General features: G+C 46.3%; 2 protein-coding genes across 2 annotated transcripts; both read right to left on the bottom strand.

The window, feature by feature from the left end:
• Positions 1–6,393: 6,393 nt before the first annotated feature.
• LOC125510641 (UDP-glycosyltransferase 83A1-like) lies at positions 6,394–8,354 on the bottom strand. The gene is made up of 3 exons (XM_048675884.1): positions 7,688–8,354; positions 6,985–7,523; positions 6,394–6,893 (listed from the first exon to the last, which is right to left on the bottom strand). Exons 1-3 carry the CDS (start codon positions 8,337–8,339, stop codon positions 6,546–6,548), a joined length of 1,539 nt encoding a protein of 512 aa, XP_048531841.1. The 5' UTR covers positions 8,340–8,354; the 3' UTR covers positions 6,394–6,545.
• A 1,965-nt stretch (positions 8,355–10,319) lies between these two features.
• Positions 10,320–12,291, bottom strand: LOC125510640 (UDP-glycosyltransferase 83A1-like). The gene is made up of 3 exons (XM_048675883.1): positions 11,687–12,291; positions 11,064–11,599; positions 10,320–10,961 (listed from the first exon to the last, which is right to left on the bottom strand). The coding sequence occupies exons 1-3, from the start codon at positions 12,168–12,170 to the stop codon at positions 10,614–10,616; spliced, it is 1,368 nt and encodes a 455-aa protein (XP_048531840.1). The 5' UTR covers positions 12,171–12,291; the 3' UTR covers positions 10,320–10,613.
• Between the last annotated feature and the right edge of the window lie 12,025 nt (positions 12,292–24,316).

The following is a 24,316-nucleotide window of genomic DNA, read 5'->3' as shown; positions in this document are numbered from 1 at the left end:
ATCCAGATTGTGGAGCTGTAATGAATATCGTGGACTAATCCTGTTAATTGATCATGTGTGATTGTCTCCGTGAGTAGTCCTGTTAATTGTCCCTGTGTACTGTCTAATTGTTCATGCAACATCATGGATTTTTATGACCTGAACTTATCATGTTGAATAAAATTAATGGAGAAGGGATTCATTCTTCTTCAGACCTTGTTTGTTTCTTTCTGCTTGAATGCATGGTGTACAGTACAAGTTCATGAACAAGGGACCTTTTTTTGCAATTGCAAACTCTGAATGCTCAAGTCTGGAAGTGTTTACAAATTCAGAGAGTTCACATGACTACTGGTCAAATAATTCAGTGTAAATCTAGTCTGAAACTAGTAGAGCTCTTGGTGATATACAAATTCAGTGTAAATAGAAATCTGCGACATGACTACTGATCATGTATGCAAGATGTTGCTACTGGATGAGCACAATAACTACTCAGTAGATTTTGATTAAAAGTTTGACACATGATCATGTATGCAAGATGTTTCTACTGGATGCATGGATGCATGACTGGGACATGACTACTCGGTAGATTATGTACTCCAAGTAGACAAGATCATCTAAGTTAGACCAAATTGTGAGATTCAAATAAATTCAAATTAATCCAAAGGCCTTGACTAAATTATTCGGATTAATTTAAACAATTCAAATAAATCTAAATAATTCCAAATAAATTAAAAAATCAAATAAATATATTCTCTGAATTGATGATCAAAGTTCAAAGAATTAGCCTGAATGCACATTGATGATCCCAAAGAATGAGCCATTCAAATCAGCTAGGCTTTGAACTTTGATGGTTTTTTTAGTTCAAAGCACTTTGAGTACTCCACAAATTTCAGTAAACTTTCCTACACTGGACACTATAAACTTTCAGTACACAAAATTCAGTTATCTTTTCAGTAGGAAAATTTATGTAACAAATCTCAGAAGCTTGCATTTTCCTACTCTTGTTGGCAATAGTCATTATCAGTTTACTGTCCATTTTAGCCTAGCCTTCAGTTATCTTTTCACCCATTTTTATGTCCATTCAGTTATATTTTCAATAGAAAAATCTCTGTAACAAATTACAGTTTGCTGTCATTATCAGTTTACTGTCCATTTTTGTTTTGATTTCAAAAAGTTACCCATCAGTCACATTTTTGTCCATTGGCTATCATATTGTAGTAGTGAAAATGGGTGCAGTTCCCTGCCTTAAGTGGAGCATCGACATAACTTGACAGTATATGGGTGTTTCCTAATTTTAATCTTGTTTTCTAGTTCTAATTTCAAATGCAGATCAGACTGTATTGTGCATATCTACATCTTGGAAAACATGTTCTAATTTAGTTTCTGAAATTTACAGTATTGGTCATCCTAACTGAAACATGTTATGATGTTCAGTTTGCTCATGTTTTAAAACGTCATAAAATCGTTGTACCTGAAGAGCAGAGGCGCCGGGCAAGTTTGATCTTTGATCTGATGTAAAAAAAAGTTTGATCTTTGATACTGCTGATATCGATCATTTGCTGCTACAGAAGATACTGCTCCTACAGATACTACTGCTACAGATGATAGTCCTCTGTGTTGATCAATTGATCTGCGGCTGATACTCTGCTTAACTGATCTCTTGATCTGCAGGTGAGAAGTAGAGGATCTACTGCTGGGCGAGCAGTGAGGTGCTGGGCGTGGAGGAGGAGAAGCGCCTGGGCTTGGAGGAGGAGCGGTGCCTAGTTGTGGAGAGGAGGTGCTGGGCATGGAGGAGTAGAACAGGCGACCGGAGCTTAGGCGTGGGCGGGGGAAAGTCCAGGGATCGTCGATTTGGTGGGCGTCGGCGGGGATGGGCGGCGGAAATTACCAGTGACCATCGCTCAGGTAAGCAGCAGGGGAGCTCCGGCGACAGCTCGAGCAGGGGAGCAGCAGCACGAGCCTGGCGGAACAGGATAAGCAGGAGGATGATCTTGAGGTCCAGGCGCGCTCGGGAGCTTGAGGAGGACGAGATCCACCGGATCTTGGTGGCGGGACCTTGAGGAGGACGAGATCCACCGGATCTTGGTGGCGCAGGTCCTGCGCGGCAGCGGCGGAGGGGATCGCGGTGGGAGTGGATTACGGCAGCTTAGGTCCTGGGCGGCGGTGGCGCAGTTACTGGGCGGCGGAGGAGCAGGTACCGGGCGGCGGAGGAGCTGGCCCTGGGCGGCGCAGGCGACGAATCGGCCGACGACGGCCTTGGCCCGATGCACGGGAGCTAGATCGGGCGAAGGAAGACGGAAGGACTTGTTTGTAAAAGATTCGAAGATACAAGGGGTTTTTGTGCAAAATTTACATTACACTATGCTTGCGACATGTTTTTCAGGACGGAGGGAGTAATATACTCCCTTCATTCCCTTATAAAGTCACTAGGAAAAATACATTTTGCATCTATACAAGACCACTAACAGTAATCGTGGCAAAAATTAATAATGTTTTCTCATATTATCAACTTTTTTAATACAGTTTTGCTAAAGCACATCTAGATGTGCCATAAGTATTGCACATCTAAGTCATATGTTTTTTTAGAGAAAAGGCATCAACCGAGCCCGAGATGGGGCTCGAGCCTAGCCCGGCTATGTTTTGATCTTACATTGAGATTCGTGTGAATATTTTCTTTCTCTCTTTTTTTCTCTTTATACTTGATTCACTCATTTAGATGTGCAATAACTAAAGCACATCTAGATGTGCCCTAGACACATCCTTTTTAATACTTGCATGCATGTAGTCATAATAGTACTTCCTTCTCATTCCTTCCTTATATGCATACAAGCATATTAATGATTCGTTTAACGAAAAAAAAGGTTAACTTCCAAAACAATCATTTAATTTTACATTGACACTGTAATTTGAGTTTGTAGCCTTGTATAAGGAATGGGGAAGTATATCCGAAATAAACGTAAGGGAAACGGAAAGGAAGATTTTCTTCCAAATACAGTACAGTTTGCAGAAGCAAAAGCAAAATGAAAAATGTGTGGCTCACGTGTGTGTCGAATGGGTGCCATGCAAATGCATACGTGACCAACAACAATACGCGAAATAATCCATTACACTACGTGCTGGACTTTTTCCCTTTATAACACGGCCGGGAAGGGACTAGAAGGTCCCCGAAGCTGTTGTAAACTTGTAATATCAGAAGGTGATAAAGACAAGACATTCAATCAAATAAAGAGTATAATCATGTCCTTCCTTTTTACAAACAAGACCCTAAATATAAGAGAAAACATCATTTCTTTTACAAACAAGACCCTAAATATAATAGAGAGAAAATGCAATGTAGTCCTGCTTTCGCCACCATCTTCGGATAAATCATTGCCATCATCGGGCAAAGGAGCCGGCCGGGCTCACCATGGAGGGTGAATAAAGCTCGCCAAAATAGCTTGCTTATTTGATCTTCTTTTCTGACGGCCAAGGTTGATGTAGTGGAAGAAACTAGACGAATGAATATTCAGTGCAGCTTGCAAGTCCCCTTGAATGCTAGATCAGAATGGGTAGCACAACCATCCACCCGCATCCTTCCTTATGTCTCGGCAACAATGGAAAAAGAGGGCAAGGAAAGCCTGATGCACCGGATTCACTGCTCCACGTAGTTTATTGATGGAGAGAGCGGAGAATGTTCCTTGCTACTTCGCATGCCACCGTGGACGAGGAGAGGAAGAAACAATCTGCCGCCAATCGATGCCACTCATAAGCATATGAGTACATCTCCGACACGACATTACAGCAATCATCACCAAGGCAATCTTAAACTACTACTAAACCTAGCCCTGACATCTATAACGACAAAGTTCCCCCACCCCCTGTCATCCGACGTTGTTGCCAAATGAAGAGACAGGGGTGGGGAAGCTTTGGGGAGACTCTCAAGAGGAGGAAGAGAGAAAAAAGGTGGGGGCGACGAGCAGTCACTAGTAGAAAACAGGGCTATGGTCCAGGCCGGCTCAGCTCATTAGTCCCGGTTCAGTGTCCATACTCTAGACTTAATTTGGCGTCTTGCAATAAGGTTAGGGCTCATGAAGGTTTGGTTTCGAAGAGAGGGTTATGGTTTTTGCATAATTTTTCATAATGATTTATTATTACATCTCATTGTTTGACTAAACTAGAACGGTTAATTTTGAATCACATGCAAATAATAGCAATGATGTTTTTTATGTGAACCACGTAAAATAATCATCATATGTTTTTGTAACTAGGGATAACTAAATGCGAGTATAATATCTTCGTCAAAACCATACAGAAGATGATGTTACCTATGTCTTGTGTTGAGTGCCTTGATTGGTATGTAGTTTCAAAGCATGGATCTAGATGGATTTTTTCTCTCCCCTGGAACTAGGTGTTGATATTGTCATGAGTAAGGATACCTAGTCAGGGGAGGTTGTTTTACGCGTATACCCGGATCATATCACCCAGAAGAGTATCCAAGGATTCTTGATTTTTGTGTCCCGCCATGTCTCAGTAAATACTCGAAGAGTATAAGGCCGAAGGATTATGTTGGAGATCTGATTTGTTATGGGAGGGTGGACTTGCAACTCGGACAAAAAAAGGTTGGGCCCCTAGTTGTGAGTGGATGGTGGACTTGCAACTCGAACAAAAAAGGTATGAGCCTAGTTACGAGTCGAGGGTGGAATCGCAACTCGGACAACAAAGATTGGGCCCCAGTTACGAGTCGAGAGTGGACTTGCAACTTGGACAGAAAGAGTCTAGCCCCATATGTGAGTCGAGAGTGGACTTGCAACTAGGACAAAAAAGGTTGGGCCCCAGTTAGGAATCGAGGATTGACTTCCAACTAGGACAAAAAAAAAGGTCGAACTCCAGTTGCGGCTCGAGGGTGGACTTGCAATTAGGACAAAAAATGTCGGGGCTCAGTTGCGAGTCGAGAGTGTAATTGCAATCGGGAAAAAAAAGTCCGGGCCCCAGTTGTGACTCGAGAATGGACTTGCAACTAGGAAAAAAAAGGTCGAACCCCGAGTAACGAGTTGAGGATGGACTTGCAACTGAGACAAAAAAGTCAGGTTCCGATTACGAGTCGAAGGGGGAATTGCAACTGGGACAAAAAAAGATCGGGCTCCAATTACGAGTTGAGGGTGGACTTGCAACTAAAATAGCGTTGGGCCCAATTTGCGAGGAGATGGTGGACTTGCAATTGGGACAAAAAAAGGTCGGGTCCCAGTTGTGAGTCGAGGGCGGACTTACAACTGGGACAAAAAAGGTCAGGCCCCTGCTGCGAGTCGATGGTGGGCTTACAACTGGGGAAAAAGACCGGGTCCTAGTTGTGAGTCGAGAGTGGATTTGTAACTGGGACAAAAAAATCATAGCCTAGTTACGACCCGAGAGCTGACAAAAGTGAAGCTAAACGGGCCTAGGCGATCAACAAGATATGCAATACACAAACAACAACAAAGTGAGGTGGAAGATAGAGCGCTTGCACGAAAATTACGAAAACTAAATCAATCAGTGAATTTAAAATAGACTTATAAAATTTCAAAAATCATGGATTTAAAAAGACCAAAAAAAGGAAACCAAAAAAGGTTTAAAAACCAAAAGAAAAAAATGGAAAAAACAAACATGAAAAAAAATTAAATACCCTTGTTCCAAAAGACCGGACGAAAATTACAAGTTGTCACCCTAGCGCCCTATAACTCATGGAGCATACCTATACCTTGCCTTGCTTCATCTCCGCGCTTTTCCTTTTCTTTTGAGAATGCCTCTCCCCGCTCACAATGACATTGCTTCAAAAAAAAGTATAGCCGTCAAACACACAGACAGCCCAACCCACAAAAAATGTATAAAAGAAACTGGTTATTTTCGTCATTGGGCCAAACCCAACGAAGACAACGTGACACAACTGAGCAACAAACACAACTGCATGGGATGTACGAGTGTGAGAGACAGTTGCACGAATCTTATAGCAAAGTTTTATTCTATGGTGATGGACTTAGATGTGAGGTAACTATTTCACATCAATATGTGAAATAGCAAACCCGGTATAGATATGTTTCTGATGCATTCAGAAATAATATTGTATATCGAAAAAACTTCACATGTATTAACAAAAGCCCGATAATAATACACAAAAAAAACAAAGAAAAATACACAAAACCAACAAAAAGATAAAAGGACAAACGAAGGAAAATCGCTCAGGATGGAAAATAGGTAAAAAAAACTCTTGCATTTCTACCCTGCACCCCAAGTATATTGCATCTAGATGTGAAATAGCAAACTTGCTTTGATATACTCCCTCCGTCCGAAAAGCTTGTTCCAACCTTGTCCCTTGAATAAATATATCTAGCACTAATTTGATGCTAAATGCATTCATTTGAGGGACAAGCTTTTTCAGACAGAGGACCAGAAACAAATAAATTAGGGAAGCGGATTTGTTGGAGATGCAATAAGCCGGGACAATATTTGTTCACGATCCCCTAAAGTCCAATATAATATATTCTCCTTGGCCTATCTCAGGATGCCACGATAAAGATACTAGTAGAACTCTAGGAAGAGCGAAATGGTGCAGCTCACTCCATCAGGAGATCGACAAATCTCTTGAAATTCTCGTACGAGGAGCCTCCCTCGCTGACGCTCTTGCGAGCTGCATCCCTGAGCATCCGCGCCCTCTCCGCGATTCCCTTGTCGCCGGTGAGCTGTTCGAGTTTCGCCTTCACCTCTTCCTTGGTGACGACGCCGTCCTCGCCATGCGTCACGCCCAAACCAGTCCTCCAAATGTCGCAGATGTAGCTCCGGTTCGCGAACTGGTCGGAGAAGTAGGGCCAGCACAGGATGGGCACGCCGTTCCTCGCCCCCTCCATCGTCGAGTTCCACCCGCAGTGCGACACGAAGCATGCCACCGCCGGATGCGCGAGAACCTACATGTACGTCGAGATAACCAAGGATCATGGCCGGACTCAAAACGCATGGCATGATGCTGAAGTTCTTGGCAGTGCACCGGGCGCGCACCTGCTGCTGGGGGCACCAGCTGACGATCATGCCATTGCCGGCGACGCGCGTCTGGAACTCGTCGAACCACGCCTTGCTGACGCCGTCGGACGTGAAGTCCGGGCGCACGACCCACAGGAACGGACGGCCGGTGAGCTCCAGCCCCTCGGCGAGCTCCCGGAACTGCCGCGGGTCGAAGATGGTGAAGCTGCCGAACGCCACGTACACGACGGAGCCTTCGGGCTGCGCGTCCAGCCATCCCAAGCAGCTGGCGTCCTCCGGCCAGAACTGCCCGACGGGCTTCCGGAGCTCCTGGTCGGCGAACAGCGGGCCGATGGGCACTATGTCCGGGCACAGCTCGAACGCCCCGGTCTCGGCCTCGTGGAACGAGTTGCACATGACAATCTCGGCGAGGCCGGTCACCTGAGCCATCCCGACCACCAGCTCGAAAGCCGCCTGCCGTCCTTCGGGCGCGCCGTCGATGTTCCATGCCATTTGCGTCGGGCAGAGTGGCGGCATGCCGGGGGCGATCTCGATCTTCCCGTGTCTCTTCGGTAAGCCTGCACATTATCCATGTGTTATGATTTTGGTTTGTGAATTGGACCGAACAAAACTGCATTTCTCTGCGTCAATAGATTGATTGAGACTTCTCAAGGCAGTAAATCTAGTTCCAGAATATGAAGGAGCAGAGTATTGCATGGAAATGAGTAAAGAAGCAGAGTACCATTGTGGTCGAAGATGCCATCCTGTACGAGCTGGGGAATCCTGAGCGACGTGGCAAGGCACGCCGCGGACGCCGGGCAGACGGAGGCGACCCGGACGCCGAGATTCCTCGCGGCCTGGAAGCAGCACGCCATGGTGGAGTCGGCGACGAGCCACCGCACCTTCCTCTCCCCGGACGCCTCCGTCTCCCTGATGAGCTCCGCCACGTGGCCCGGCACGCGCCCCAAGACCCCGGCCAGGACCTTGCCTAGGTCCCTGCGGCTGTCGCCGTCGGCCAGGCCGTCCGGTACGGAGACCAGGCGGATCCCGTCCAGCGCCTCGCCGCCGCCGTTCCGCGGCAGGGCGTCGAGAAGGAGCTTGTGGATGGGCTCGGTGCAGACGAAGGTGACCTGGAGGCCGTGGTCGACGAGGCGGTGCGAGAGCTCCATGAGCGGGGTGACGTGGCCCTGCGCCGGGAACGGCAGCACCATGACGTGGGGCGCCGCGCCGGCCATGGCCGGTTCGCCGGTCGGGCTGAACAGGCAATGTGCGCAGCGGCAGAAACGCAGGGAGTGATGATAAGGGCGCCTTTCTGCGTCGTGCTCGTCGTTTTCCGCGGAGAAGGATGAAACCGGCCGGGCGTCTGCTTCTGCCATATGTTCCGTCGGCCACATGTACTCGCGCGGTGAGTGAGTGAGAAGAAAGGAGCTGCGATATGTTCCTGTCTCCTTGTATGGGCACCTACAACATATAGCCATCGATAATTGACCCTTGTAAGGGAGAGTGGATTTATTCTCTCTCTCTCTCTCTCTCTCTCTCTCTCTCTGCATGGAGAGTGGATTTGTTCTCCCGAGCTCCATGGAACACTGTTTTTTGAAAATTTCCAAAATTGTTTTCTAAATTTCAAAAATAACTGGAAAAATACACATGAAGATTTAGGTATATACTACTATTACTACTACATTCCTGTATAGTTTCATGAACAAATACTTCTATAGTGAACAGTGCATGTGCTAGAACGAGATGATTTTTTTGTAGCTTGAATCGAAACGTATTCCATCATGAAAAAAAAATATGAGATGTAGTATACATCCATAGGTTCATGTGTAATTTTTTTCAAAATGTTCCAAAACTTCAAACATATAGTTTTTTGAAAGAAAAAAAATCAAAAATCAAAAATCCAAGCTCCATAGAGTCCGGGATCCAAAAGCAATTTCCACTTCTATGGAAGCATTGGCATGTCCTGAAGCCCTGGCACTCCGCCATCTTCCTGTTGCCTTGGCTTGTATGATGGTTGTGATGGACATATCAACCGAAGCTTCGGAGGGAGCCCGATGAAATTAGGCGGCCTAAACATAAATCTTTAAGCGGCCTAAATATGGACTTATTTTTAGGCGGCCCATGAAATTGAACTTCGGAGGGGGTACAAGAGTGCATTCGGGTGGGCCAGCCCATGTAGCAGCACCAAAGTAGTGACAGGCACTAGCTCTGGTTTCTTCCGCTAAAAACATAAGCAAGCCTTGGATTCTTCGTTTTTTCTGTTTTGGATTATTATTATTTTGGTTTCTTGTTATGGTTTTATAGGAAAGCACAAAATGTATTTATGCTTAAAATTCATATTTTCAGAAAATAAACTGAGAAGATGTTTTGAAAACTGTCAACATTTTCAAATTTTAGGGTCATTATATAAAAGGAAATATTTCCAAAAAACATTGGCAAAAAATTCAAAGATTTGTACTCCCTCCGTTCCTAAATATAAGTCATTTTAGAGATTTCAATATGGACTACAAGCAGAGCAAAATGAGTTAATCTACACTCTAAACTATGTCTATATACATCCGTATGGAGTTCATATTAGAATCGAATCTCTAAAAAGGCTTACATTTAGGAATGGAGGGAGTAAAACTTACGTTTTTTTAATATTCAAACATTTGATTTTTTTTAAGAACTAAAATAACAAAAGGTAATAAATTAAAATAAAAAAGACCAAATCTTCTAAAAGGTTCCCAAAACCAGAAAACAAAACCTACTACATGGGCCACCCGGTATAGTCGCTGGCTCGGCTCGGTGCAATGCATCAACATTTTGGCGGGAGCTCCTATTTATCACGCGAGTCGACAGATAGACCCCAATCGCGCATTTTGGGACAGCCCATGTAGCAAGAGTTAAGTGCCTCCATTCAAAAATAAATAAAATAGCACAAGTGACAGCCAAAACTTGATTCTCCTTTTTGGAAAGACCTGATGAGGGTTAAAAAAGAGTTACCCACTCTAGGTCAAGAATAACGTTCTTTTTAGTGGATATTATATATCTAGGGCTCCACTGAATATTAGTTTTGGGTTGACTCTGACGGATTATGAATGGATGGCCTGGTTACGTTTTGTTGACGAAAATAAATCTAACAGGAGACTAGTCAGATGTATTCCGATGAAAATTGCACATCTGGGGTTTTCTCGGTCAAATCGATGTATCATATGGCAAATGTATTTTTGGGGTAAAGCAGAACTTTATTATAACTTAAAGGTGCTCGGGCAAATCGCCCAAGGCACGCAGCTACTTGGGACGGTACAACAGTTGGCTAACACAAACTACCAGTTTTAGCTAACTCATGCCCTACATATTTTGCACCACGATGACACACGGTCACACGCTGCTTGGAGAACCACATTTTGAACTGGAACTTGATGTCCACGATACATGATCGATTCATCTTACACATATTATTTCGTGTGCCATGGCTTGGGAGCACCCGAAGCAATGGACCCATGGTAGCCGTTGAACTTCTAGAAAAAAATTCAACAGTTCTTGCAATCTTGTAACTTGACTGACCCAACTAGAAAAAGACTTGACTGACCCGAGATGTTGATCGCCACAAACAGCTATAACACACCCGCCACGTACACAGAGCACTACCGTTGTAGGAATATCACAGTATACGGTGTACTCTCTCATTGGCTTAGCAGGTCGATGAACTTCTTGAAATTCTTCTCCGACGAGCCGCCCTCGCCGATGCACTCGGACGCCGCGTCCATGAGCCAGGACGCCCTCTTCCTGATGCCCGCGTCGCCGATGAGCCCCTCCACCTTGCCCCGCACCTCCTCCTTGGCCACGATGCCGTCGTCGCCGGGGGACACGGCGAGACCGGTCCGCCACACGTCGGTGACGTAGCTCCGGTCCAGGAACTGCTCGCAGAAGTATGGCCAGCATAGGACCGGCACGCCGTTCCTCGCCGCCTCCATCGTCGAGTTCCACCCGCAGTGCGACACGAAGCAGGCCACCGCGCGGTGCGCCAGGACCTGCATGCCGGAACCAAACAGATCCACACGTTACGGCACTGCGCAGCTAGCGACACGTCAAGTGGCACGGGTGAGCGTGGCGGTTTGTGGGTTTGGAGCGACCTGCTGCTGGGAGCACCAGCTGACGATCATGCCGGTGCCGGCGACGCGCTGGCTGAACTCGGCGAGCCACGCCTTGCTCAGTCCGGGGGTGAAGTCCGGGCGCACCACCCACAGGAAGGGCCGGCCGGCGAGCTCCAGCCCCTCGGCCAGCTCCCGGAACTGGCGCGGGTCGAAGATGGCCATGCTGCCAAAGGCCACGTAGACGACGGAGCCGTCGGCCCGCGCGTCCAGCCATTTGAGGCACCTCGCGTCCTCCGGCAGGAAGTTGCCCACGGGCTTCTGGAACTCCCCGTCGGCGAAGAGCGGACCGATGGGCAGGATGTTGGGGAAGAGCTTGAACGCGCCGGCCTCCGCCTCCTGGAACGAGTTGCACACGGTCATCTCGGCGAGGTCGTTGAACTTGTTGTTCCGGCACACGAGGTCGAAGATGATGTGCTGCCCCTCGGGGGCGCCGGCGTTGTTCCACGACATGAGCGACGTGTGCAGCGGCGGCATCCCCGGGGCGAGCTGCAGCGTCTCCTGCCGCACCGGCCATCCTACAGTACACGTACGGTATTCAATCGCGCCGGGCCGGACAGCCGGTGAAGAAATCGATCAGTCCACGGAAGGAGAAGCACACATACCCTTGTCGTTGAGGACGCCGTCCTGAATGAGCTGGGGGATCTTGAGCATGATGGCGAGGCACGCCGCGGAGGCCGGCCAGAAGGAGGCGACGCGGATGCCGAGCCTCCTGGCGACCTCGAAGGACCAGCCCATGTTGACGTCGCCGACGAGCCACTTCACCCTGGGCCGCCCAGCGTCCTCCATCTCCCCCACGAGCCGCTCCAGGTAGCCCGGCATGTGGCGCGAGTAGGCGTCGATGAGCTTGTTGAGGTCCTTGCGGTCCTCGTCGCCGGCCAGCCCGTCCGGGATGGAGGCGAGGTGGATGCGGCGCAGCGCGGCGGCGCCGTCGGGCGCCATGGCGGCGAGCACGAGCGCGTGGTCCACCTCGGTGTTGACGAAGGTGACCTGGAAGCCGTGGTCGACGAGGCGGTGCGAGAGCTCCATGAGCGGCACGACGTGGCCCTGGCACGGCATGGGCAGCACCATCACGTGGCCCCTCGCCATGGCTTAGCCTCTCCCTCTCCGCAGTCCGCAGTCCACGCGCACGGCAGCAGCACTAGAAAGACGCGCGCAGGGGATGCAGACGCAGTGTGGCAAACTGGCTATCACCGCACAGCACAGCCTTTTGTGGAAGGATTCCGGTCGTGGGGGACAGAAGCTTCCTGCGAAATACTCCTTCGACGTTTCTAAATATTTGTCTTTCTAGAGATTTCAACAAATAACTACATACGAAGCAAAAAAAAATATACTTTAAAATATGTCTATATACATCTGTACATGGTAATCATTTGAAAATTTTAAAATGACAAATATTTAAAAACGGAGGAAGTACTAAATAGCTTGTCTCGGTGGTGAGCTGGCGGTGAGGTCTGTCTGTCTGCGTTCTGCAGCAAGAAGCCAAGCAATCGTTCAAAGCTACAATTAGTCGCTTCTGGACAGTGCAATAATATGCATGCATGCTTATCGGATGCAGGTCGTGTTTGTCGCCTTCTAGCACTAGTAAGACAGAAGAGTCATGATGATGAAGGTGGCGGTCGCAAGGAGTTTGCTATTTTAATTGGTCGGCGAATCTCTCGTATTTTTTATCATCAGTTTTGCTAAATCTCAATCGATTTAGACTTAGTTGATGCTATATTTCTTTGATTTTACATGAAGATTTGTATAATTTCTTTTCAGTTTTTTTTTTCTTTTTATATACTGGTATATTACTTAACTGAGATTTGGTTAAGTATTAGTCGACTGAGACCTAAACACACCTTTTATCATGCATATCGGACGATTGATCTGGCCGGTGGAATTCTAGCGCTGGCGAACGAACTGCAGTTGAAGAGTAAATTCTTAAACAGCAGCAGGGCTTATTAAACAGAGCTAGTGCAGACTTTACGCGCCAACAAACATTGGGGATACCCCTGGAATGGCTGGCTATCACCATGACCGCCCGACAGGCCGTGGTTTCTTTAGTGTCAACCTCCTCGTGGAACCTCCACCCAACGCCTGCGCTTGCAAAAGTCAGTTCAGGTAGGTGGTAAATCGTGGATTCCCCGGTAAATTTCTCACGCAAATTTTCCGTAAAAATTAAAAATATAAGTACTATGTGCTAGTCAGCATGCACCACGGCAACGCACTAATGGAATTTGGTCTACGCCGAGTGCCAGGTACATTCGGTGATGGGCCAAATAAACTCGGCAAAGTCTGCCGAAAATCGTTCTCGATAAAGAGTACTTGGCCTATACCTCTCAGGCAGACAGACAGAATTTTACCGAGGGCCAACTATCAGGGACTCGGCAAACAGTTTGCCGAGAGCCAAACGGTACCTCTTGGCAAAATAAAGAGACTTCACGGCCACGGGATGGAGACGGCGGTTGCCACGTGGTACGTCTTTGCCGAGAGCTTGAAGGTGGCGTTCGGCAAGGATTACGCCGCCGCGGCGTGTCCAACTCCTGACAGACGGAACCCAAATATAATTCCGAGACATGTCTTTGCCGAGGGCCTTTCTCGGCAAACAAAATGAGTAGGAAGCTGACGCATATCCAGCTCCTAATGCCGAGACATGTCTTTGCCGAGAGCCCTTCTCGGCAAAGAAAACGAATAGGAAGTTACCACGTGTCCATGACCTGACAGGCGAGCCCTAGAGCTGATGCCGAGTGACGAATTTACCGAGAGCCTCACTCGGCGAAGTAGGTGAATAGGAAGTCGCCACGTGTCCTTGAAATAGAATCGTTGCAACATATATGAGATGAGACTAACGCCATATTGCAGGCTTTATTGGAGAAGCGGGCTACTGAAGAGGAGGAACGGCGGCAGGCAGAACAGGAGGCAAGAGCGAGGGAACAAGCGAAAACAAATGAAGGATAAAGACGCTCGAGCAAAAGCTTGAGGTTCGACTTTCTCTTAATATAGATATCATTTCAATATACATCTATGGACCGTGCTAATGCAAAATCAAGCGGGTGGGAATGTTGCCCCTCCTCCTCCAGAAGCATAGAGAATGTGTCCATGTGGTGTGCAACGCGGCTAGAAACTTAGAATTTGCATGTGTTTTGCTTTATGAACTTACATGAATTAAGCTTATGTATGAATATGTGAACTTGTGTATGATGTGCTCGAGTAATGTTCTTTTTCTATGAACTTGTATGAATTAGCCTATGTGAGCTTGTATGAATTATGCCTATGTGATATGTGTGTGATGTGCTCGAGAAATTTTTAGGAGCTCCTTCATTTGATATGATATTTCATTCTGCACTGAAGTTATAGGCAGAAAAGCGTATGTATTTATTTTCAATTGCAGGTATTAAAGAAGAAACAAATAGACAACAAAAGCAACGAGACATACCTCCGATAATAACACTCGAAATAGAACCTTTCCTGAGAGCACACATTCAGAAGAGGGGTCACCTGAGAGCATCTCCAACAGGCGTTGGTCGCACCGCGCGCAAAAAACAGATATGCCACGCACGCATCGCCTAATTTTGGCGCGGCGCGCAGCGCTGGCTCCAGCAGCCGCGCTAAAATGCAGTGCGCGCGCCGCTTCAGTAGCGCGCAAAAATGCAGCGCGTGCGACTCGCCGGTGCATTGCATATGTGTAAGTGCATCTAGTGCCACCCCTAGTCGGTTTTGGAGTATTGACGACAAACCTAGTTGAGGGACTAATGTATTTGTGAGAATTGCAGGAAAACACAGGTAGAAGTCCCTTATTGATTCGGTTTTACCACCAGAGATGACCCCTAAAAATGTACGAAGACGTTGAAGACAATGGTGGTTTATGAAGATATTCATATTGAAGACAATGACATGAGAAGACTCCCTATGAAGCTTATGGAACTCGAAGACTTAGATACTTCGTAGTTTCATTTCATTTATGATTGTGTCGTAGGAACCACCGTACTGTTAAGTGGGGTCCAAGAGAACCAGACAGAATGGCTGAAGTGATGCCTAACTCAAATCCTATGTCTTCGAGCGAAGACTATGAGAGCAAATCTTGTCCAGAGTCAGACAAGTCAGCTTTACTTGTAGCCCAAGTAAAGTTGCCGTGTGAGTTCAAAATTCGACCGTTGGTACACGTGTCAGTTCCTTAGTGACCCAGGGTCATTTCGGACAAATCAGGTCGGGTTGCCAAGTGGCTATAAATAGTCCACCCCCACAACCATAAACGGTTGGCTGCTCAGATTTCAGTGCACGGCTTTTGTCGTTTGAGAGCAACCCACCTCGAAGCCTTTGAAAGAAAAATTCCTAGTGAGGAGAAAAGCCCTAACCACCCAGAGCCAGAGTAAATTGGGCATCACTTAAGTCTTCTTGTCTGTGTGACCTGAAGACTTATTACACTTGAGGACTGTGCATCCTCCAGACGGTTAGGCGTCGCGTTCTGAGCATCCAAGAGACATTGTGGATTGCCAGTGAATGAAGTCTGTGAAGGTTTGGGAGTCTACCTTGAAGACTTACCAGAGTGATTGGGCGAGGTATGTGTGACCTTAGCTCAAGGAGAAAACGGTGAGGACTGGGTGTCTTGGACTAAGTGTCCTTGACTGGGTGTCCGGGACTGTGTGTCTTTTGGTTTAAATACCTAGCCGCTCCAACCAGACGTACAGTTGTCACAGCAACTGGAACTGGTCCAACATATCATTGTCTTCAACGAGTCACTGGTTTCATCTTCACTTCCTTTGACTTACTGTTATTCATTATGAAGCCATTGCATGCTTGCTTTATCTTTTGTCTTCACAACGTGAATATATGATCTGTTTGGCTTCATAACTTCTTCCTACCTGATCCTTATTACACTGCAGCTGTTAGTCATTGTGCTTTCACTCTATTGAATACCTGACCATGGCTGGCCTAGTGTAATCTAACTTCCGCTGCATAGTAATAGGCATAATCTTCACTGTATGTCTTCATAACTCCCACGTTTTGAAGACTTTCATAAAAATCGCCTATTCACCCCCCCCTCTAGTCGATATAAAGCACTTTCAATATGGCATTTTCAACACAAAATGATAAACATTTTCCAACACAATAAAAATTTCACACAAACAAGTTGATGAAGTTCATGCCCACAAGTTTAAAATCATGCCCACAAGTTCATCCAACCAAGTTCAAAATGCAAATCAAGTTCAATACACAAATGAAAGACACATCATTCCTCGTCCTCGTCCTCGTCTTCGTCCTCGTCCTCATCTTCGGAAGACGATTCTTCCGCCTCCGAAAATGAATCTTCCTCCCTCTCCTCATCGTGCACCGCATCACGTGAAGCTCCGACGGTGTTGGCAAGATCTTCAGCGGTATTTATTATGGGAATGTGTGCGAGCAGGCACATCGAAAGACATTCCGCCCATGGCGGCCGGAGGTGCACGCATGCCTCCCATGAGAGAAGCAAAACTCATGCCTCCCATGGTGGCCATAGTGTCGGGGGGTGCTCCAAAGCCAGGCATGCTTCCCATTGCACCTAAACCGCCCACGGTACCTTCGAAGCCACCCATGCCACCCATGGCGCCGAGGCCACCGCCACCCATTGCACGAACCATGGCTCTTTTTTGGATCAAGACTTCTTCTTGGGCAAGATTGACATACTCCTTTTGCGTCGCATTGAGGTTAGTTGTGTCCAAGAAGAACAAGTGCTTCTCCCATTCCAACAACCTAGTTCGCTCCTCATTGCTCACCTTCCTCTCCTCCAAAGTCACCTTCCTCTCCTCGGCCGCCAGCCTCCTCTCCTCGGCCGCCAACCTCCTCTCCTCGGCCGCGGCATCTTGGGTCCTTGCCATTTTCCTCACCTCGTTGGCTTCTTTTCTTGCCTTCACAATAGCTTCCATAGCATTTTTGAGCTCAGCATCTCCTTTCCTCTTCTTCTTTTCACTTTTGTCTTTCTTGCACCCATCCGGCCGCTTTGGCTTTGAGTATGAAACCGAATTGGGTGTGGGGCTTCTCTTGCCGTCATCACTTGATGCATCATCCTCCTCATCATCATCATCCAACTTAATTGTTCGCTTCCGTTTGTCGCTCAAATGCAAATCATCCAAATCTTCACGCTTCTTCCATTTCTCATCATCCTTCAACACTTCATAGCAATGAGGCAAAGTAAATACCCTTCCTTTCTTGATCTTCCCCTTCTTGGTTTTCCTCTCCTCTTCTTTGAACAAGTTTTGCGCAATGTTGTACTACATGAAAAGAAAGCAAGTTAGCACCAACAACAAGCAAAACAAAGCAAGTTAGCACCAACATGTAAGATGAAATGGCACTTACTCTATCGTCCTCATTTGTGCCACTTGGGTTCAACTTGTCAACCGCCTTTAGACAGGCCGCCAACCTTTGACAATCCGAGTTGATTGTCGACCACCGGAACCTAAGTGATCGGTTGGAGCGGTCAATTCCACTCATGTTGCGAGCATCAAAGTGTTCCTTCATCTGGTTCCAATAAGCATCTCTACTTTGGTCACCTCCAACGGATGGATCCCTCGACACTTGCAACCAAGTATTGCATAGTAAGATGTCATCGGCGTTGGTGTAATTGCCCGCTCTTCCTTTCGGTGCGTCGACAATGCCCTCACCCTCCTCGTCCACCTCGAACTCATGGTCTTCAAAATGCATGTCATTGGTTTGAGACCAATGCGAATTGTTGGAGCCAACACCCATCGTTGACATGTATGCATCTGTTGGAAATATGCCCTAGAGGCAATAATAAATTGATTATTATTATATTTCCTTGTTCATGATAATTGTTTATTATCCATGCTAGAATTGTATTGATAGGAAACTCAGATACATGTGTGGATACATAGACAACGCCATGTCCCTAGTAAGCCTCTAGTTGACTAGCTCGTTGATCAATAGATGGTTATGGTTTCCTGACCATGGACATTGGATGTCGTTGATAACGGGATCACATCATTAGGAGAATGATGTGATGGACAAGACCCAATCCTAAGCATAGCACTAGATCGTGTAGTTCGTATGCTAAAGCTTTTCTAATGTCAAGTATCATTTCCTTAGACCATGAGATTGTGCAACTCCCGGATACCGTAGGAGTGCTTTGGGTGTGCCAAACGTCACAACGTAACTGGGTGGCTATAAAGGTGCACTACGGGTATCTCCGAAAGTGTCTGTTGGGTAGGCACGAATCGAGACTGGGATTTGTCACTCCGTGTGACGGAGAGGTATCTCTGGGCCCACTCGGTAGGACATCATCATGATGTGCACAATGTGATCAAGGAGTTGATCACGGGATGATGTGTTACGGAACGAGTAAAAGAGACTTGCCGGTAACGAGATTGAACAAGGTATCGGGATACCGACGATCGAATCTCGGGCAAGTATCGTACCGCTAGACAAAGGGAATTGTATACGGGATTGATCGAATCCTCAACATCGTGGTTCATCCGATGAGATCATCGTGGAACATGTGGGAACCAACATGGGTATCCAGATCCCGCTGTTGGTTATTGACCGGAGAGTCATCTCGGTCATGTCTGCATGGCTTCCCGAACCCGTAGGGTCTACACACTTAAGGTTCGGTGACGCTAGGGTTATAGAGATATTAGTATGCGGTAACCCGAAAGTTGTTCGGAGTCCCGGATGAGATCCCGGACGTCACGAGGAGTTCCGGAATGGTCCGGAGGTAAAGAATTATATATAGGAAGTGCTATTTCAGCCATCGGGACAAGTTTCGGGGTCACCGGTATTGTACCGGGACCACCGGAAGGGTCCCGGGGGTCCACCGGGTGGGGCCACCTTCCCCGGGGGCCACATGGGCTGTAGGGGGTGCACCTTGGCCTACATGGGCCAAGGGCACCCGCCCCTAGAGGCCCATGCGCCAAAGGGACAAGAGGAGGGGAGAGTCCTAAAAGGGGAAGGCACTTCCGAGGTGCCTTGGGGAGGATGGACTCCTCCCCCCCTTGGCCGCACCCTTCCTTGGAGGAAGGGGCAAGGCTGCGCCCCCCCCTCTCCCTTGGCCCTATATATAGTGGGGGAAGGGAGGGCAACCATATCCAAGCCCTGGCGCCTCCCTCTCCCTCCCGTGACACATCTCCCTCCTCCCGCAGCGCTTGGCGAAGCCCTGTTGGAATCCCGCTACTTCCACCACCACGCCGTCGTGCTGTTGGATCTCCATCAACCTCTCCTCTCCCCTTGCTGGATCAAGAAGGAGGAGACGTCGCTGCTCCGTACGTGTGTTGAACGCGGAGGTGCCGTCCGTTCGGCGCTAGGATCATCGGTGATTTGGATCATGACGAGTACGACTCCATCAACTCCGTTCTCTTGAACGCTTCCGTGCGCGATCTACAAGGGTATGTAGATCCACTCCTCCCTCGTTGCTAGATGACTCCATAGATAGATCTTGGTGACACGTAGGAAAATTTTGAATTTATGCTACGTTCCCCAACAGTGGCATCATGAGCTAGGTCTATGCGTAGTTTCTATGCACGAGTAGAACACAAAGTAGTTGTGGGCGTTGATTTTGTTCAATATGCTTGCCGTTACTAGTCCAATCTTGATTCGGCGGCATCGTGGGATGAAGCGTCCCGGACCGACCTTACACGTACTCTTACGTGAGACTGGTTCCATCGACTGACATGCACTAGTTGCATAAGGTGGCTAGCGGGTGCCTGTCTCTCCCACTTTAGTCGGATCGGATTCGATGAACAGGGTCCTTATGAAGGGTAAATAGCAATTGGCATATCACATTGTGGTCTTTGCATAGGTAAGAAACGTTCTTGCTAGAAACCCATAGCAGCCACGTAAAACATGCAAACAACAATTAGAGGACGTCTAACTTGTTTTTGCAGGGTATGCTATGTGATGTGATATGGCCAAAGGATGTGATGAATGATATATGTGATGTATGAGATGATCATGTTCTTGTAATAGGAATCACGACTTGCATGTCGATGAGTATGACAACCGGCAGGAGCCATAGGAGTTGTCTTAATTTATTTATGACCTGCGTGTCAACATAAACGTCATGTAATTACTTTACTTTATTGCTAACCGTTAGCTGTAGTAGTAGAAGTAATAGTTGGCGAGACAACTTCATGAAGACACGATGATGGAGATCATGATGATGGAGATCATGGTGTCATGCCGGTGACAAGATGATCATGGAGCCCCAAGATGGAGATCAAAGGAGCTATATGATATTGGCCATATCATGTCACTATTATTTGATTGCATGTGATGTTTATCACGTTTATGCATCTTGTTTGCTTAGAACAACGGTAGTAAATAAGATGATCCCTCATTAAAATTTCAAGAAAGTGTTCCCCCTAACTGTGCACCGTTGCGACAGTTCGTTCGTTTCTAAGCACCACGTGATGATCGGGTGTGATAGATTCCAACGTTCACATACAACGGGTGTAAGACAGATTTACACACGCGAAACACTTAGGTTGACTTGACGAGCCTAGCATGTACAGACATGGCCTCGGAACATAGAAGACCGAAAGGTCGAGCATGAGTCGTATAGAAGATACGATCAACATGAAGATGTTCACCGACGTTGACTAGTCCGTCTCACGTGATGATCGGACACGGCCTAGTTGACTCGGATCATGTAATCACTTAGATGACTAGAGGGATGTCTATCTGAGTGGGAGTTCATAAGATGAACTTAATTATCCTGAACATAGTCAAAAAGGATTTTGCAAATTATGTCGTAGCTCGCGCTTCAGTTCTACATTTTAGATATGTTCCTAGAGAAATTTAGTTGAAAGTTGTTAGTAGCAATTATGCGGACTAGGTCCGTAAACTGAGGATTGTCCTCATTGCTTCATAGAAGGCTTATGTCCTTAATGCACCGCTCAGTGTGCTGAACCTCGAACGTTGTCTGTGGATGTTGCGAACATCTGACATACACATTTTGATAACTACGTGATAGTGCAGTTAAACGGTTTAGAGTTGAGGCACCGAAGACGGTTTTGAAATGTCGCGAAACATATGAGATGTTTTGAGGGCTGAAATTGGGATTTCAGGCTCGTGCCCACGTCAAGGGGTATAAGACCTCCGACGATTTTCTTAGCCTGCAAACTAAGGGAGAAAAGCTCAATTGTTGAACTTGTGCTCGGATTGTCCGAGTACAACAATCGCTTGAATCGAGTGGGAGTTGATCTTCCAGATGAAATAGTGATGGTTCTCCGAAGTCATTACCACCAAGCTGCTTGAGCTTCGTGATGAACTATATCAGGGACATATATGATGATCCTTGAGATATTCGCGATGTTTGACACCACAAAAGTAGAGATCAAGAAGGAGCATCAATTGTTGATGGTTGGTGAAACCACTAGTTTCAAGAAGGGCAAGGGCAAAAGGGATGCTTCATGAAACAGCAAATCAGCTGCTGCTCTAGTGAAGAAACCCAAGGTTGAACCCAAACCCGAGACTAAGTGCTTCTGTAATAAAGGGAACAGCCACTGGAGCAGAATTACCCTAGATACTTGGTAGATAAGAAGGCTGGCAAGGTCGATAGAAGTATATTGGATGTATTATGTTAATGTGTACTTTACTAGTACTCCTAGTAGCACCAGGGTATTAGATACCGGTTCGGTTGCTAAGTGTTAGTAACTCGAAATAAAAGCTACGGAATAAACGGAGACTAGCTAAAGGTGAGATGACGATATGTGTTGGAAGTATTTCCAAGGTTGATCAAATATCGTACGCTCCCTCTACCATCGAGATTGGTGTTTGCGTTGAGCATAGACATGATTGGATTATGTCTATCACAATACGATTATTCATTTAAAGAGAATAATGGTTACTCTGTTTATTTGAATAATATCTTCAATGGTCTTACACCTGAAATGAATGGTTTATTGAATCTCGATCGTAGTGATACACATGTTCATGCCAAAAGATAGTAATGATAGTACCACCTACTTGTGGCACTGCCACGTAAGTCATATCGGTATAAAACGCATGAAGAAGCTCCATGTTGATGGATCTTTGGGCTCACTTGTTTTGAAAGGTTTGAGACATGCGAACCGTGTCTATTGGTGTATATGAATGAAGAAACTCCATGCAAATGGACCGTTTGGACTCACTTGATTTTGAATCACTTGAGACATGCAAATCATACCACATGGGCAAGATGACTGAAAGCCTCGTTTTCAGTAAAATGGAACTAGAAAGCAACTTGTTGGAAGTAATACATTTTGATGTGTGCAATCCAATGAGTGCTGAGACATGTAGTGGATATCGTTATGTTCCTACTTCACAGATGATTTGAGTAGATGTTGAGTACATTTACTTGATGAATCACGAGTCTGAATTATTGAAAGGTTCAAGTAATTTCAGGGTGAAGTTGAAAGATCGTCATGACAAGAGGATAAAATATCTATGATATGATCATAGAGATGAATATCTGAATTACGAGTTTGGCACAGAATTAAGACATTGTGGAAATTGTTTCACAACTGATACACCCTGGAACACCATAGTGTGATGGTGTGTCCGAACATCATAACTGCACCCTATTGGATATGATGCATACCATGATGTCTCTTATCGAATTACCATGATAGTTTATGGGTTAGGCATTAAAGACAACCACATTCACTTTAAATAGGGCACCACGTAATTCCGATGAGATGACACCGTATGAACTATGGTTTAGAGAAACCTAAGTTGTCATTTCTTAAAAGTTTGGGGCTGCGACGCTTATGTGAAAAAGTTTCAGGCTGATAAGCTCGAACCCAAAGCGGATAAATTCATCTTCATAGGTCACCCAAAACAGTTGGGTATACCTCCTGTCTCAGATCCGAAAGCAATAAGGGATTGTTTCTAGAATCGGGTCCTTTCTCGAGGAAAAGTTTCTCTCGAAAGAATTGAGTGGGAGGATGGTGGAGACTTGATGAGGTTATTGAACCGTCTCTTCAACTAGTGTGTGGCAGGGCACAGGAAGTTGTTCCTGTGGCACCTACAACAATTGAAGTGGAAGCTTATGATAGTGATCATGAAACTTCAGATCAAGTCACTACCAAACCTCATGGGATGACAAGGATGCGTACTACATCAGAGTGGTACGTGATCCTGTCTTGGAAGTCATGTTGCTAGACAACAATGAACCTACGAGCTATGGAGAAGCGATGGTGGGCCCGGATTCCAAAATGGCTCGAGGCCATATAATCCGAGAGAGGATCCATATAAGAAAACAAAGTGTAGACTTTGGGAGAACTACTTGATGGTCGTAAGGCTATTAGGTACATATGGATTTTAAAAGGAAGACGGACAATGATGGTAGGTATCACCATTAAGAAAGCTCGACTTGTCGTTAAGATGTTTTCCGACAAGTTCAAGGAGTTGACTGCGATGAGACTTTCTCACTCGTAGCGATGCTAAGAGTCTGTTGGAATTATATTAGCAATTACTGCATTATTTGTGAAATCTTGCAGATAGGATGCCAAAAACCATTGTTTCCTCGACGATTTTTGAGGAAAGGTTGTATGTGATACAACCGGAAGGTTTTGTTAATCCTGAAAGATGCTAATAAGTATGCAAAGCTCCAGCAATCCTTCTAAGGACTGGAGTAAGCATCTCGGAGTTGGAATGTATGCTTTGATAAGATGATCAAAGTTTTGGGTGTATACAAAGTCTATGAGAAACTTGTATTTCCAAAGAAGTGAGTGGGAGCATCATAGAATTTCTGATAAATATATGTTGACATATTGTTGATCAGAAATGACGTAGAATTTCTGGAAAGCATATAGGGTTATTTGGAAAGTGTTTTTCAATGGAAAGCCTGGATTAAGCTACTTGAACGTTGAGCATCAAGATCTATAAGGATAGATCAAAACGCTTAATGGTACTTTCAAATGAGCACATACCTTGACATGATCTTGAAGGTGTTCAAGATGGATCAGTCAAAGAAGGAGTTCTTGCCTGAGTTGTAAGGTATGAAGTTAAGACTTAAAGCTCGACCACGGCAGAATAGAGAGAAAGGACGAAGGTCGTCCCCTATGCTTAGACATAGGCTCTACGGTATGCTATGTTGTGTACCGCACCTGAAGTGTGCCTTGCCATGAGTCAGTCAAGGGGTACAAGAGTGGTCCAAGAATGGATCACAGGACAGCGGTCAAAGTTATCCTTAGTAACTAGTGGACTAAGGAATTTTCTCGATTATGGAGGTGGTAAAAGAGTTCGTCGTAAAGGGTTACGTCGATGCAAGCTTAACACCTATC

Source organism: Triticum urartu, chromosome 5 (genome assembly GCF_003073215.2).
Source record: "Triticum urartu cultivar G1812 chromosome 5, Tu2.1, whole genome shotgun sequence".
NCBI lineage: Eukaryota > Viridiplantae > Streptophyta > Magnoliopsida > Poales > Poaceae > Triticum > Triticum urartu.
This window is presented reverse-complemented; position numbering and strand designations above follow the sequence as displayed.